Raw genomic sequence first — 17549 nt, forward strand, 5'->3', positions numbered from 1 at the left:
TTTGCGCAGATCACGCAAACCTCAGCAAAAAGAAAAGGACAATATCGATGGCCTCCAACTGTATGTTTCTATGTCAGTGGTGCTCAACCTCTTTCATGTCAAAGGAACCCCAGAATTATCTGAATTTGGCCCCCAATCAGAAAATATGTTGTTCCAGACTTGTAGCTACGCTATGAGCTTGTAGATCTGCTATTTTTTAATAGTATAACAATGCTAAAAACACCAAAAGGGGTTCCCATCCTGAATGGGTCAGGTGGACATACTGTATACCGCAAGCTCACAGACCGAATTGTGATGATGACTTTGGTTTGAATGTCGCCCATATTCCTGTCTTACTTCTCTTACACCAACTCATAAGTCATACCTTCAAAAACCAATAATTGTAGGCTATATATATAGGGCGATATGCTCATTCCATATAGGCTACTTGAAGGACTGTCTCCACTTTAAAATGCTGTAAACAAAAGCTGTGGCAGTAGAAAAATGTGTTATTGATGGAATCAAAATATATTGCCTCCGCAGATGTCCACACTAAGTGCCATCTGTGGAAACGTTCATCGCCATTATCGCTGTGACAAACCAGGGGGCCAGACTTGAAGGTCAGGCTACCGGGCGCATTACATCTCACCAGTGGTGGAAAGTAACTAAGTACATTTACGTAAGTACAATTTTGAGGTATTTGTACTTTACTTGAGTATTTCCAATTTCCAATACGTTTACTTCCACTCCACTACAATTATTTGAAAACTTTAGTTACTTAATTACTTTTTTATTAGAAAACACACATTAACCACTTCAACCCTATACATTTCGGCCATTTGAAAATAGCCGATCTACAATCTCACAATGGGTCACATTGCGACGCATAGCTTAGGGAGCGTAGCTCGGCTATTTTCAAAATATTGAACTTGTTGAAATGGGATATTGTGCAAATATGAGTACTTTTACTTTTAGTACGTTAAGTACATTTTGACGCATACTTTTGTACTTTCTTTTACTTGAGTACATTTTGAATTCCGGGGACTTCTACTTGTAACGGATAAGTACATCTACATCACAGTATTTATATACTTTTACTTAAGTAAAACATTTGAGTACTTTTTCCGCCACTGTATCTCACGTACAGGCCACCAGATGGCAGGCTGTCACCAGGCAGGGACCCCCCCTGCCGCCCCCTGCCCCTGCATCACCTTCCCCCCCAGCGTCTGTATCCTTCCTCCTGCTCTGTACGTCTTTGTGTTCAGCTCCCTGACATCTATAATGCACACCATAAGAGGCTTGGTGTAAACATGTGTGCCGGGATCAGAGCGACACTCGCTCGCTCTGACTCCCCCCCCCATCCCCATCCCCCTCCCCCACCCCCCCCTTTGTCCCAACCCCCGTCGACCAGAAGCAGCTAAGCCTTTTACTGAGGAAGAGGAGGAGGAGGGCAGGACGGCCATCTCTGAGGAGGAGAGACACTGATTTTTTCTTTACTGTCCATCCACGTTACGTCTAAGCTGTGTGGAGTTTAGACAGAGACAGAGTTCCACGTGTATAAGTACAAAGTCACGGTGCATGCAGCAAAACATTAGTGAGAGATGCTCATGCTCTTATATCTCTAAATTATAGATGGCATATAAAACGAAGTCTGCTCGTTTTTTTTTCTTTCTTTTTTTCTCGTTTTGAGGGCACCGCGTCATTACACTGACTGCAGGGCCGATCAAGGGGCATGTTATCTTTGGCATGATGTTGCTGCTGCTAGATGAATGCCAACTTCTCCTGGCCCCATTTATAGCTATATTTTTAACTGATCTATATATGTATGTAACAGACACAAAAGCTTTTGAAAGTGGCCATTATGAACGGAAACGCAGAGGTTGCCATGATGGCTTGTGGTGGACATTTTTGTGAACATTCTATTTTTGCCACAGACAAAATGAGTGGACAATAATATTACCAGAAACACATAAATAGATAGCCCTGAATGACCATAACAGGTCTGTAACTCTGAGAGTGTTCAAATGGAACCACATTTGGGGGTCTTTGGGGGTCAAAATAAGAACATTATAATGTGTGTGTGTGTGTGTGTGTGTGTGTGTGTGTGTGTGTGTGTGTGTGTGTGTGTGTGTGTGTGTGTGTGTGTGTGTGTGTGTGTGTGTGTGTGTGTGTGTGTGTGTGTGTGTGTGTGTGTGTGTGTGTGTGTGTGTGTGTGTGTGTGTGTGTGTGTGTGTAAAACAGAAAATGTAATATTTGCCACAGACATGACCAAGTCTTTGCCACGGACACATTTGTCCGTGTACAGATGTTGGTGACCCCTGCAGACACAGGAACTATATGTAGTTTTATTCTTCAATTTTTGGCCCTCCTATGGCGTATCCAGGAATTACGTTTTGGGCAGGCAAGATCATGTGTTAATTGTCGTCTCCCCGCGCACAATCGTAGCACTAAAGGTTTTCAAAGAAGTATACCTGCCAGACGAGTAGGATACAAAGGCTGAAAGGCATGCATTTACATTCCAATGGGTGATTGAGGGTCGCGCTCTACCGCAACGGCCAATCAGCTGTCCATGAATAGTTCTCAGGTCTTGTTTTTGTCTTCTTTTTTTCTCATTGTATGGATTTTGGCCAGACCAGAAATGGATTTGGACAGGCGGACGCCTGCCCTCGCCTAATTGTAGATACGCCTCTGCCTATAAGTCCAGCTTATAGTGTGTGTCCACCAGTGTTGGGCAATATTACTTAGGAGAGTAATATGTTATTTAATACTTATTACTCCTTAGAAAAAGTTATACTATTATATTATGTATTACTTGGAATCAAGAGTAATATTATTACATATTACTTTATATTGCTTTTCAACCGGGCCCCTTCCACCCGCAAAAGAACACAATCTGTTTAGCCAGCTCCTTTTAGAACTGAATCCAATTCATTGGAATAAGAAGACTCCAATCAGCCAAACTGAATAATTGCAGGATATGAAACAAAATAGTCAACAGTCAAGCTGATCAACACAAATTTTAATAAAGAGTATGTTGTGTTACTGTACAGCTGCAAAGAAAATAAATTTGGTTAACTGGAAATCTGAAAACTCACCTTCACAGAGACACTGGCTGAATGAGCTTTCATCATACTGTACTCCAGAAAAGATACTGTACAATGTAAGGAGAAAGCCTGCTACTTATGAAAAGATCTGGGGTAGGTTCTTTGAGGTTCTGCCATCAATATCTCCTTTGGGTTGATTTTTCTATGCGAGTTGTTGTTGTCAAAGGGTGTTATGGACAACACAGAGTATTGAAAGCTGTGTAGTTAACCTTTCTGGGGCTGGGGTGGGGTTTTTTCCAGTTTTGTTTTTCTTTTTGCTGTTTTTCAGTTTGTCAACCATTATATACACGGAGTATACGTTGGTGTCCGTATATATACGTCTCATAGCTGGACACCCTTTTGGTGTTTTAAGCATAATGTTATAGGCCTACTTTAGGTGTTGAAAAATAGCAGATCTGCTATTTTTTTTTATCGTGAAAATGTGGTGCAAATCTTTGAATATTTATTATTTCAGAGTAGTGATGGGAGATTAATCGGCGAACACATCGGTATCGGCCGATTTTAGTTGTTTTTAGATTAATCGGCATCGGTTCGATTAATCAATCAGACTGATTAATTAATCAGTCTGTCTTTAAAGATAAACAAGCCCAAAGTAACAGCTTGAACAGATCTACAAGCTCACAATATTAAATATAAAGGTATTTAAGTTAAATCTGACTTGCCTAAGCCTGCAGTGCAGACACCCTGTTACATGTATTTTTCAGAATGGACAAAATTATTATAATTATTCAATTATACAGAATGAGATCATATCGACATCGGTAATATCGGTTATCGGCCATAACAGCAATTAATTATATCGGATATCGATATCAGCCAAAATGTCTCATCGGCACATCCCTATTTCAGAGCGAACGTTTTTAACTCAAATCTTTGCTTCTGGGGGGGTCCCTGGAACAACATATTTTCAGATGTCGGTCGGCTGCCAATTAGATAAATTTTTTGGGGTCCTTGACATGAAAATGTCTGACATACAGATAGACATGGGTTTTTCAGAAAACTGTCAGGATTTAGAAGACATTTGTAGAATCACCCTCAGGTCTAAATGGGTTAAAGACTGATCAAGTGGTCTAGAACACTTTATAAAAAAGGTCTTATGTTTACCGTGGTCTTCTCCAGGCAGTTCAGGAGGTGGTTGTGTTGGGTCTCAAACGGAGGGTTGGTTGCCTTCTTCACCAGAACCTGCCCTGCCTCTTTGGAGGCCTTGGATAACAGACAGAGAGAACAACATACAGAGATAAGATAAGCTTCAGAAGCAAAACAAAACAATAATAATAATAATAAATAATAATAATAATAATAAGTACTGTGGCTCAGACCAGTGGTTCCCAAAGTGGGGTCCGGGGACCCCTAGAGGTCCTTGAGGGAGTTCCAGGGGGTCCCCAGCTAAATGATAGTTTGGAACCAATGGACCCTTATGGGTCTGTAACTCTGAGTGTACATGGAACCAAATGGACCCTAACGGGTCCATTTGGTTCCATTTGTACACTCTCAGAGTTAAATTAACTTTGATTTAACAAAATAAATGGGGGTCTCAGAGAGAGAAATGCCATGAACTGGGGGTCCTCGAAATTAAAATGCTTGAGAATCACTGCTGGTGCCGTAAAAATCTTCTCTCATCGAGGTCCCTGGCACACGTTTTCAAATGGGGGTCCGCAGGCTAATGAGTGTCATTTTGGGGGTCCTTGACATGAAAAGGTTTGGGAACCCCTGGCTCAGACAACGTACAGCTATAGCAACATGATGTATAGTAGAGAGCAAGAGAGCACACAAAGCAAAGAGAGGGCCAAAGACGCAGCTCAGCAGCGCAGCAGCCAGGCAGCCATTCTACCGAGAACCTGGTGAGATGGAGACCCGTTTTAGAGTTGTCGCATATATATATCTGTCGCATATAGTGGTTCAAATTGGGATTTTTCTGCGGGCAATTATGGTCAGGATCAGAAGTTGCAATTAGTTATGAATCTATTCACTCACGCACACATGCACGCAAACTCTCACGCACACACGCATGCACACACGCACACACACTGATAAGGGTTGAGCGGGCCTTATAGATGCAAAGACACGTTTTGTTAGTCTACATAAAACCATTGGGTGAATGATCTGAGGAGCAACATAAAAACACAGAGTTTCGAGGAGATGTCGGCTGGCCAGAAAGCCTCCTGTACTGCACGGTGCACGCTAAAGCCTTTTTATGTTTGGTTCCCTCCTTCCCCTCCAAACCCTGTTGGACAAGACATGCAGAGCCTGGTTATGAGTCCGTGTCTGTGTGCGTGTGTGCGTGCGTGCGTGTGCGAGTGCCTAGACTATAGGGATGGGTTGACCTATAGCTGGCCCTCCTGCAGTACACATGGAGCAAGATACACAGAGAGAGAGAGAGAGAGAGAGAGAGAGAGAGAGAGAGAGACACAGAGAGGTTGAGTGAGTGTTGACGAAGCTATATGTCAATGGCTGAGAGGCCTGATGTGAGAGAGAGAAAGAGAGAGAGAGAGAGAGAGAGAGAGAGAGAGAGAGAGAGGGACTGAGATGATTGTGGCCCCTGTTTTCACAGCATGAGAAGCACCCCTGGTCCCGAACCCTGCTCTCACACACACACACACACACACACACACACACACACACACACACACACACACACACACACACACACACACACACACACACACACACACACACACACACACACACCACCCCCGCCCCAACAACTTGGCATGCCCGAAAAGGAGGCAAAAAGGCTGGCAAAGTAGTATTGTAGTGTTTCTGCTATAATTGGCATCCGCCCACATATGGCGGAGACGCTGCTACTTATACCCATAGATAGATGCTGAGTGATGCCTCCATGAAAACACATGCCATGATTTTGGAAATGTAATCTTATTGCACCTGATAATAATAACAATATGTGTCCTATGCATCTCCTTTTGTGTGGACATAAATACATGGTTAAAATGTTGGCGGAAGTAGTGGTTGCATGAACCCCCCCGAGCACCGAGCGGCAGCATGCAAGCGTCAGTAATGTCCGATCAGACGTTCTCTCGAACCCCATTGACCGCCCGCCCCACCCCCAACCCACCCCCGCCCCGCCCACACACACAACATTACCTCCACCAGTGAGTCGATCAGGAGCCCATTGTGTTTGTAGCGCATATAAGCGTTAGTGCCTCGAATCTTCGTGGCGCGGATTCTAGCGACCCGCGTTTTCTGTTCGAACAATAAACAGACCTCTGTTTTAGTCCCTGAGGTTTTTCCCCGACTGACACTTTTCTTTTTTGCTTGGCTCTGTCTCCCTTTTGGCGACACAGAGCGACATTTCGCCACAAGGCTTTAGAACCTGCTATTAGGATTTTCTGCCCTGGTAAACACTTTTGGGGAAGGGAAATAAATGCACATACTGCTGTTGTCAAGTTTTGCTGACAGTAAATAGGTCTTTTGTTAAGTCATTGTCATTCCCTGGCTCTCTCATTTTCTCCCACTGCCAACAAACACACGACCTCTCCTGATATACATATACATATGCAGTGCACTCCACACACAGACACAATAAAGACAGCACGGTACAGTATTGTGGAAGACACTGTAGGGTTGTCAGTTTGCTGTGTGAACAGAGGGGGAAAGGGGCAGAGGAGAAGAATAGCCTGAGAGATGGAGAGAGACAGCGAGAAAGACAAAGGGCCCTATCTTGTGCCACAACTAGCCAATTCTACATCAACACGTTGTGAGCTTGTAGAATATTTTAACTATTTTAAAAATGTTTTAAAATAGTAAAAAATGGCAAATAAGTTCAGGGGTAAGGGGTAAGATATAGGGCAGTCAGTCAGTGCTAAAACCCTTATCCCTAAACTTCTTTGCCTTTTTTTTTACTATTTTGAAAAACATTAAAATTGTTCAACCAGCCGACACGTTGTGAGCTTGTAGATCGGTGATTTGAACTATTCAAAAATGTTTTTCAAAATAGTAAAAAAGGCAAAGAAGTTTAGGGATAAGGGGTTTAGCATATACAGTAGACGACAGAGAGAGAAAGCGAGGGCGTGCACAGACATTTTGAGGGGCAGGTGCTCAAGTGAAAAAAGTGGCACCTTGTGTGGCGCGTGGAGCCTTAACCGTTTCTCCGCCAATTGCGTGAATTAATCAGATTAATCTGGATTAATCTGGCCTGGTCAGCGCCAATGGCGGAGATTACCGTTAGTCTTTTCTAGAGCTTTTGATCGATCGAGTCGATATGCTACTCACATTAGCATTGGGTTGCTAGCTGGTGTTGTCAATAACACTGGAGCATGCCATCTTGAACTGCGCACACACCCGCGCTCCTTCTATCTGTTTCTTTCAATCGCTTCTATCTCCTATTCCTTGTCCCAGATGGCATTTCTGGTAAAAACAAGCTTTATTCCACGACGCTGTGACGCTGTGATCCTCGCGGTAGTCCTTTCTGATCGTCCAGCAGGAGACCAGAAGTGATATACGACAACACACGCAATAGTTAGACATCATAAGATCAGGTCGCGGATTTTTGGCTCTTCAAAATAACTGGTCGATGTTGTCCCGGACCAGTAAAAACCACATTGAGACTGAAGTCTCTTTTACAAGTGTGAACTGGCCAAGAGAAGAGGCAAAATAAGTGACACAGCTCTGCCAGTAACAAAAACACATGACAAAAAAAACAGGACAGACATACAATGCTCATGAATACAGTACCCACTACCGAAGAAGCTCAAAAACTAAGCAACAAAATTAGCTAAAAAAGCAATAGAACATTTGCTATACGTCAAAGCAGGAGCAGTGTATGGGAAGTGTGCCCATCGCAATCCTTTTAAAGCTCACTAGGGGAATCACAACAGCCAGTTTGAGTCTGGTCTGTAGGTCATTCCAAGACCATCCAGCGGCGTTACACCCATGACCCACCGGACAGCGCCCGGGAAACCAAAGTGTTTGGGTTCCGGGGGGAGTATGGTTGCAAAGCTGAAACTTAAAGGAATTGACGGAAGGGCACCACCAGGAGTAGGGTCCGAAATAAGCATGGCTTTTTTTTCCAGCCTCAAATTTAGTTGGGGGCACGACGTAGCGCAGCCAAGCATTTGATCTGAGGTTGAGAGAGTTTTGGACAAGTTCAAATTTAGAACGAATGTAACGTGGGATATTACCAAGAATGGCATTATAAGTTAGAATATACCAATGTAGCAACCTGCAAGACGTTACGGAGTACCAACCCACTAGGGCGTACAGAGTACAGTGATGAGTCATTTAGGGGGAATTGGTTATGAACCTCAATGCAGCATGAAACAAGGGGTCGAGTTTGCTCAGAGTTGAGGAACTAGCAAAGCGGTAGACAGCGGTAGACATAATCGAGCTGCGTCAGGAAGAGGCCTGTAACCAGCTTTTTGCGAGAAGCATTAGAAAAGCAGGACTTCATTCTGTAGAAGAAACTCAGCGTGAACTCTCCCCTTGTTTTCTGTCTGTCTCCACTTTCCACTATCGATAAAGGCAAAAAGCCCAAAACATATCTTAAAGGACCACTTCACCACTACATATCTTCATATAATTGGTCCTCACTAATGTTCATGATAAAATGCCACCATTTCTTTCCTACTCGGTCTGTGTCTCATAGGAGGGCTGTGGGCAGTTCAGAAAGCCGTCCACCAGTGGCATCATCGTTAGGCAGATTTATTTTGAAACAAGATTCCTTTTAATATATATTTAGATTTTTATTATCGGGAGAACGGTGGCTTCCATTATCACATTGCAACTTTTCAGGAATAGAAAGCCTGCAGTATCTAGCAGTATCTAGTAGCTTGGATTCCCCATCGATGATGTCACTGGTGGACGGGTTTCTGAACTGCCCACAGCCCTCCTATGAGACACAGACTGTCATGAACATTAGTGAGCATATGAAGATGAAAAGCGGTGAAGTGGTCCTTAAAAAAAAGAATTGGTCGATGTCACCATGGGCCACATACTGCACACTGTACACAACTAAAAATAAAATGAACAAACTGTACAAAAAAGGAACTTTCATAAGGGCACATTGCTGCCCAGAGGGCAAAAGGGCAGGTGCTCTAGCACCTTGTGTCTATCTGTGCACGCCCCTGGAGGCAGATACAGACAGAGTCAGAGAGAGAGAGAGAGAGAGAGAGAGAGAGAGAGAGAGAGAGAGAGAGAGAGAGAGAGAGAGAGAGCGAGGAGTAGGACGGACCGGAGAGACAATCAGAGGTCAAAGCAGGGACTAAGAAAAGGAGAGTACCCTCTGGGCTCGTCTCTTCTCTGATCTCTGGCTCTGGTGGTAGATTCGGCTGAAGTTGGACACGATGACCGGGACGGGCAGGGCAATGACCAGCACACCGCTCAGTGAGCAGATAGAGCCAAACACTTTCCCCACGATGGTTTTGGGCACCATGTCGCCGTATCTGAAACACAACAGAACAGAAATGAAATGGTCAGTTGTGGTATAGCAGGAAGGGAATTCAGTTCAGATTTGAGATGAACCCATTTAGGACTGAGACCAGATTCTATACAAAACGTCTTCTAAATCCTGACAGTTTTATGTACAGTATGAAACAGTATGTTTCTACTGTATGTCAGTGGTTCTCAAACTATTTCATATCAAGGACACCAGAAATTAGATGGCCTGCCGACCCCCATCTGAAAATATTTTGTTCCAGGGACGTGCGCCACATTTTCACGATTTAAAAAAAATAGCAGATCTACAAGCTCGTAGCGCGGCACTCAGTGCTGCACTATGGGCTTGTAGATCTGCTATTTTCAACAGCTGAAGTTTAAAATAATTGACACAGATGCGTTCCCGGCCTAAATGGATTAAAGGCAGAATACCTCTTTATACCTCCTATAGTGCTCTTTATACCTCCTATAGTGCTTGAGCAGCTCTTTATACCTCCTATAGTGCTTGAGCAGCTCTTTATACCTCCTATAGTGCTAGTGCTTGAGCAGCTCTTTATACCTCCTGTAGTGCTTGAGCAGCTCTTTATACCTCCTATAGTGCTCTTTATACCTCCTATAGTGCTCTTTATACCTCCTATAGTGCTCTTTATACCTCCTATAGTGCTTGAGCAGCTCTTTATACCTCCTGTAGTGCTTGAGCAGCTCTTTATACCTCCTATAGTGCTTGAGCAGCTCTTGTTAGTCCTCTTAAAATACTATTTCTTTAATGATGCTGATAGGATCACTGCAGCATTGGCTTCAAATGAAAAGTCACATCTTCTTTTCAACTGAAGAATAAATATAACTTTTCTGACGTCTTCCTTTGCGCCCTACTTTCTGCATGAGCCAGCATGCACTGCTGTGATGTGTGCCTCCATCCTTTAACACCATGTTTCATATATAATTACACACCTGCTGGCACTGGCTAATGCTTTCACGCCGTGACCAGGCACACGCACGCACGCACGCACGCACACACGCACGCACACGCACGCACGCACGCACGCACGCACGCACGCACGCACGCACGCACGCACGCACGCACGCACGCACGCACGCACGCACGCACGCACGCACGCACGCACGCACGCACACGCATGCACACACATGCACACACACAACACATCCCCTGTGACCTGTGAGCAGAACAGCACATGAGCTATGCCATGTTTTACGAGAGCTAAGTACCAAAAAAAACAAGGTCTCGGAAAGTAGGCCTATAATGTGGCTCTCAATCAACGAGCACTTACAGTAGGTAAGTGATTTTGTGTTAAATCCTGTGTCTGCGTCATCGCAGAGCTCTCCTCGCGACACGGCGTCAAACAGACAATACTGAAGGCGGATCGACATGAAACGTCTATAGTATACCATGCATGCTATTAGCCTGATTTGTGTCACAAAGAACCAGCTTATTACATCAAATGTCTTGTCTAATTTCCCACACAAAATTGGTCTAGTGTAAATCGCGTCATTTCTCACCACCAGCCAAACATTGAGCAGCCAGACATGTCGGTAAGCACATTAATAGGTTACACATCAGCAGGTGTGACACAGAGGAGAGTCAGCCCATTAACAAGATTAATATAGAGCCTGGGAATCACAGCGTAGTCAATCTCAGTGCTGGGCGTAATCTACATCCATCCATGTAAAATATTCATGTTTTTCTTTTTGTACAGAAGCAAACACTAAAACTCCTCTTTTGCTTTAAACAATACAGCAACAACTGAACATTTGTTCAAAGATTGTTGGACAACCACTTCAGAGGCTATAATCCACGTATGGTAACAGCATCCTAAGGTTAGCAAGGAATATCACCTCTAACACTAGCCATGTGTTGTATGGACAATATATGTTGCTACCTTCAGGAAGGAGATATATACAATACGGTCAGAATGAAGAGGTCTTTTGTCCATCAGTCGACTTTGAGGCTTAATCAGGACTTTGGCATGCAGGACTAGACTGAGCTGTGGACACATTGCTCTTGCCTTTATGTTTCTATGTATGTAATTGTATTTTATTTTCTGTTTTGTGTTGTGTCAAATGTGTGTATATGTGTTGCATACAAGGCCGCTGGGTCGCAATTGACAGATTTCAGTGCAAACTGACAATAAAGTACGATATCTAGAACAAAAAAAAACATTGCACCTGGGACGTATCCTCAGTGATGTATCCCAAGATCATCAGGGTTTCGGGTCTCACAACATCATACCCCTCACTCAGGTGACCCAGCCGGGGTGATCAAGTCCCGACTTACTGTACATCCCAGTAGCTACCCTCGATTAGTCCCATTAGGGAAAGATCATGCAGGGCCACACAATCCGCCGCTCCGGAAGTACTCTGCCGGGACTGGGATTTCCAATCTGGCGCATGGAAGGACTAGGCTCTGTGGGTTGACTCCTATCCGGGCCCCTCCTTTTCACCAGGTCCAGTCCTGCTCTCACCAGGTGCAGCGCAGGGCCTGTGCGTTGCACCAGATTCCCAGCACCAGACACTTAATTCGGGAGTGGTGGATTCCGCAGGCTCCACCTGGGCAACGGTGGTGCTGCAGGCTCCGCTTGCGGCTTGAATGGCCCTCCTAAAGGCCTCACTGTGGGACCAGGGTTTTTTGGGCTTCCTCCTCACGGAGGACACAGGCTGGGGCTCTAACCCATACTGCTCCCGGATCAGTTCAAATTTATGTGGATCTGAGGGAGGTATAGTAGGTGACCTAAAGACACAGTTGGCAGAATGTGTGGACAACAACCGATTTGGTCCCACCTGAGGACACGGTGGCTCCCCTGTACCAGTACAACCATCTCACCCAGTTAGAAAGCCAGCTTTGCTGGAGAAAATAACTTTGGAGAAAGAGTGGTTATTTTTAGTTTTGAAACGACTTAATGTACTGTCTGTTGACTGTTGTACTGTAGCTCTCATGCACTTGTTTTATGTGAGGAAATGTGTGTAAACTCAGGGATATTTTGCATAGTAACAAGTACATTTAGCGAGCTAAAATGTTAATAATTATTTTTGTTTAACTACTGACATTGTTATTTAATTATCAATTTAGTTGCGGTACTTAGTTACTTGAAGGAAGTGTAAGTGCAGAGCATGTATCTAACACAGTAAGTGAAGACATGCTATAGCTGAACGGGGCGTCAGAATGGAGAATGAAAACAGCTAAAAGGAAAAGGCAAAGTGATGTAGTTGTAAGTTGCTCTGTAGCCTATTTATATACTGTACTCTAGTCAAGGCAAAGCAAGGCAAGTTAATTTGTATAGTACGTTTCAATAACAAGGCAATTCAATATGTTTACATAAAACATTAAACAAAGGAAACACATTATAATAGGATTACAGTGTCCGATAATGTTTCAGCTGCTTCAATCTGGTAAGCAGTAAATATGCTGCCACAACCGCACGGCTCAGATCAGCAGGCTGACTAAATAAGGACAGCTTTTTCCAGGATTATGAACAATGGCCTGTTGCGTGTCTGCCTATCACGCACACACGCATGCACGCACGCATGCACGCACGCACGCACGCACGCACGCACGCACGCACGCACGCACGCACGCACTCACGCACACACACACACACAGCTTTTTCTTTTGTTATATTATAGCTACTTTGTTTGCTATTTTTCTTGTTGGTGCAATTCCGAGGAGTCGAAATCCAATATTTTAACAATCATATCAACACATATCTCAGTGAAATAGTTGAGCTCTATTGCATGTGTGTGTGCATGTGCGTGTGCGTGTGCGTGTGTGTGTCAGCATACAGCGAGCCATCACTGCACCACTATCAGTGGGTTGCCCTGCCGTCAGCAATCTGTTGGACAACCGCTTGGTGTCCCGTTGTGAGTACAACCAATGGGCATGGACAATGCATGGATGCCATGACTCCCTATGGTTGGATGCTGAGTTGGCGGTGGACCGCCCACCATGCAGTCTTCTGCTAGCTAACCCATCACCCCCCCCCCCCCCAAAAAAAAAAACAAACAAACATAAACAAACATACTTAACCCTAGTTTTCTATAGGTTTCTATAGTGTATACTCATAGTTTCATTGTACAGCTACTGTTAGACAGATGTTAGGTTCTTAGCTCGCTTATGATCCTTGATGACTTTGATGACCTTGATGATTTCTCTAATGCATTACCATGTGTTGTTCTTGCTTATACTGTAAGTCGCTCTCGATTCAGAGCGTCTGCTAAATTCCTAAATTGTTTTAGTTGTAGAAAATTGCAGTGTAGTATGTGCTTCACGTATACAGTAGGTTAATGCAACCTTGGTTCCCTTCCCTCTGTACACAAGGCGATTATTATTTAACGTCAACACACGACGCGGAGGCAAACCCAATTTCCTGCAAAGCAATTAGTCGTACCATGCAGGCACAAACTGAAAATCTATAATTACTTGACTGAAGCAGCGCCATATGATCATGAATAACCCTTTGCCAACATGTCACGCCAGGGGGGACCATTATGGTCGAGATAAGGATGCAAAGAAATGACTCAGAGGGCGTGTGTGTGTGTGTGTTACACGAAATGGTTTCTCAGTTTAGTAAACATCCTTGCTGGCTGGCACGTATACGGAAGAACTGTCATGCCAGAGGACTGCATCAGGTGAGGAGGGCTGGATGAATGATTGAGATCCTAATGCGCTAACGACCTGCGAAGACCATTACCCCGGCCAGAGTAAGACGAATGCAGGTATGAAAGAACATCAGCAAAGCTCAGCGGCTGTGACAGCTAGGCGCGCCATCCCTCAGTGGTGGCGGGCGGGAGGGGTAATGTGAATGTATCGCTACACGGGAGGTTAGCGATCTCACAAATGAAGTTGTCTAACCCACTCAGGACGGGAACCCCTTTTGGTGTTTTAACTTTTAAGCATTATGTTATACTTTAGCTGTTAAAAAATAGCAGATCTACAGTATATCTGCTATTTTTGAAAATATTCAAAATCTTTTGAATATATATTCTTTCAGAGCGAACGTTTTTGGCTCAAGTCTTTGCTTCTGTGAGGGGGGGCGGGGGGGGGGGGGGTGTCCGCGGCCAAATACAGATAATTCTGGTGGTCCTTGACATGAAAAAGGTTGAGCACCACTGATATAGCAACATACAGTAGGTTAGAAGAGGGTTTTAGAATGGGCCTCAGGTGTAAAGGGTCTAATGCCCGTGGCCTGTCTGCTTGAGTCATTAGACACAGGTTTCTGTCATGATGGGACCACCTCAACCCGCCGGGGCTTCTTTACATTTCTCCTTTTTTTTTTAAAGATCAGCCAGGGTGAAAACGTGTAGAAGTGGACATTTTTAATAACATGCTCCATGGGACTTCATGTACTTGTACAACAGTTTGCTTTCAAGTTGAGCGATTTCACACAGATGTCACTATGTTTTACAGTTCATTACTGGTCAAGTCATTTTCCTGGTGTGTAATCACCAACCAAGCTTGACAGCATGTGTCAATTATAGATTCCGATGAGTACCCTGGAGAACCTATTAACACATTCCCTCCCATTACTATAGGCGGGATCGTGAGGCCAGTGCCAGGCAATTGCGCGAAAAACGCAGAAGAAGAGACCACTTCTGCCCGACCCGGAAGTGATATCCCTCCATATTTGAGCCACATCCTCATTCTAGGCTGTGTGTCGATGCGCGATGGATTCACTTTCTTAGTGCGATCAAAGTTTTGAGTTTTATACAGTCCCAAAGATCGTAGTTTGTCTCATTTTGAGGAGAAAAAGGACTATTTATGAATCAAATATCGTGATCTCGTGGATGGCACAGCGGGGTACAGTAGCTATTCACGAGATTTTCTCGTTCCAGAAAAATCTATGCTACGATGTATGTTAGGAAGGCCCACAAAAATACAACCACCGTGCCATTCTCACGGATAAAAGTGAGCACTCGCACAGTGTAGCGTTTTATTCCCACGTGCATTGTCTTGAAACTTCAATGTGAAAGCTACTGCAGACGTTGAACTGGGAAACAGAATTTGATATTGGCACCGCATTGGCAAGCATCCTCTCTGGAAGACAGAAGCGTATAGAGCATGGCTTCTATTGAGTGAGAGGACCAACCCTGTTATGTTGCTCCTCTCTGCTCTGGGTTCCCTCTCTCTCTCCCTGACCTACTGCATCTTAAATGCAAATTTTAAATCCTTTCTGTAAAGGAAAAGTACAGACATTCCATGCCTAATCTCTATTGTGGATTGGGAGCAAGCTTTACAAGTTATTTGACATTGATTGGACTTTTACTAAAATACATCAATTTGGTCCACTTCACCATTTTTGACCATGGGGAAAAATGAGAAAAAAAGAAAAAAGAAGCAGCAACTGCATTCAGAGGAACAGAATGCCCAGTAGCTCCTGAATGACGGCTCAGAGAGCAGAATTAGCTGCAGTGAGAGATTACAGCAGCATTTCTCGCTTTGTTCCTGTTGGTAATGTTGTATCCAACTACCAGGTATATCAACGATAACGTTCACCTCCCCAAGCTGACGTCGTGGGTGAAGCATGAAGATGGATGGCCTGATCTTTATCCAGCCAGCGGTGGAGGAGGAAAAAAGGAATGTCGGGATGACTGAGTATCAATCCCCCCATGCATGTTCCACCCACAACAAACTGCTGCACTCGCTCTCGCTCGCGCGTCGGTGTGAAAAACAAGCGCACTCGGTGGAATGAATCGCCCTGCGGAAAGGAAAGGCAGCGGCATTGCAGAGGAAACCCTGGCATCGTCTGAAGATTATATACACAGTGAAATGTGCAGTGTATAAGAGAGTAAACCTGGGATTCCACTCAGACCATGCAAGAGGAAATGTCAGACACAAGAAATAAAAAGGGAGTATTTGAATTCCTGAATTGGGGGAATGAATGTCCCTGCATGCCCGTGCTGGGATTAATAGAGTGATCAAACATTTATAACTGGCCCGTTATCGGCTTGTGAGACTCAAAATCTGTGTACTCCATCAGGTGGATATGTTGCTCTGGTACAGGTATCAATACTTCAAGCTCTACCACCCATGCAGCACAGATACCCCCGAAATGTGCACAGCATACGAACACGCATGTGCACACACGCACACACACTGAATGCATGCACCAACACACATCTAGTTAACCTATACCCCCATCCTAACAAAGCAATCTTCTTCTGTGATTGTCTTGTTGTGGAGTCCTAGCTGTGTCTGTGAAATCTGAATGCCATATGGTTTGTTGGAAAGGGAAGAAAGACATTTGAAAGACTTTTACTGACACATACTTTCTCTCAGAACAACACCGTTAGTTTCCTATAACCCACACAACCAAAGAAAAAGAGGTCTTATGTCACTGTTTTAGATAACTGCATTACAGCGAGACAAAAAAGGACAACAAACAGACCTGCTGTGATTTGAACTGTAGCATCTGCCATAGCCATAGCCACACACGCATACGCACGCACGCACGCACGCACGCACGCACGCACGCAAGCAAGCAAGCACGCACGCGCGCACACACACACACACACACACACACACACACACACACACACACACACACACACACACACACACACACACACACACACACACACACACACACACACTTGTCCATTGTCCATTGTCCATTGCGCTATGCTCCACTGTATGACTGAGTAAACAACACACTACCGCTGTTAGCAGCAAGAGCTAGCACGATGTATACGATCTGTCTGAAAAGGCAGATCGCATGCTTGCTGCTGCCGGGGCCGCTGCTGCCGAGGCCGCTGCCGGGGCCGCTTCCTGTTCAAGATGTTGCAAAATCATGTAGAAATGTTCCGTAATCATATAGTGCGGCTGGCAAATATGTTCCAAAGAAAACAAATCCAAATGTATGCTGAACTTATATGATGAGGTATGATGAGTTTTAGGCAAAACATGTAGGGAATTTATTTGACACGTGGTCTGCTAGAACATAGCTCCAACGTTTAGGATCATACCCAGTCCTACCAAGTAGGACTGGATATTTAGTATTTATTCCCAGAATGAGGCAAACCTTACAGCAAAGTAGACAAAACCTCCCAGGTTGATTCAACGGTTTG

The 17549-nt window shown here is 44.4% G+C and overlaps 1 protein-coding gene across 1 annotated transcript in view; it reads right to left on the minus strand.

The window, feature by feature from the left end:
- The window catches only part of LOC306924100 (A-type voltage-gated potassium channel KCND2-like), a gene marked incomplete at its 5' end in the record, with an annotated part of 78990 nt that overhangs the window by 6923 nt on the left and 54518 nt on the right, over positions 1 to 17549 (minus strand). Inside the window, 3 exons of the mRNA XM_079502449.1 lie at positions 4188 to 4286; positions 6186 to 6284; positions 9319 to 9481. Coding sequence (XP_079358575.1) covers positions 4188 to 4286; positions 6186 to 6284; positions 9319 to 9481 — 361 coding nt within the window. The remainder of the gene's footprint in view (positions 1 to 4187; positions 4287 to 6185; positions 6285 to 9318; positions 9482 to 17549) is intronic.

Source organism: Electrona antarctica (genome assembly GCF_951216825.1).
Source record: "Electrona antarctica genome assembly, chromosome: 5".
NCBI classification, from domain to species: domain Eukaryota; kingdom Metazoa; phylum Chordata; class Actinopteri; order Myctophiformes; family Myctophidae; genus Electrona; species Electrona antarctica.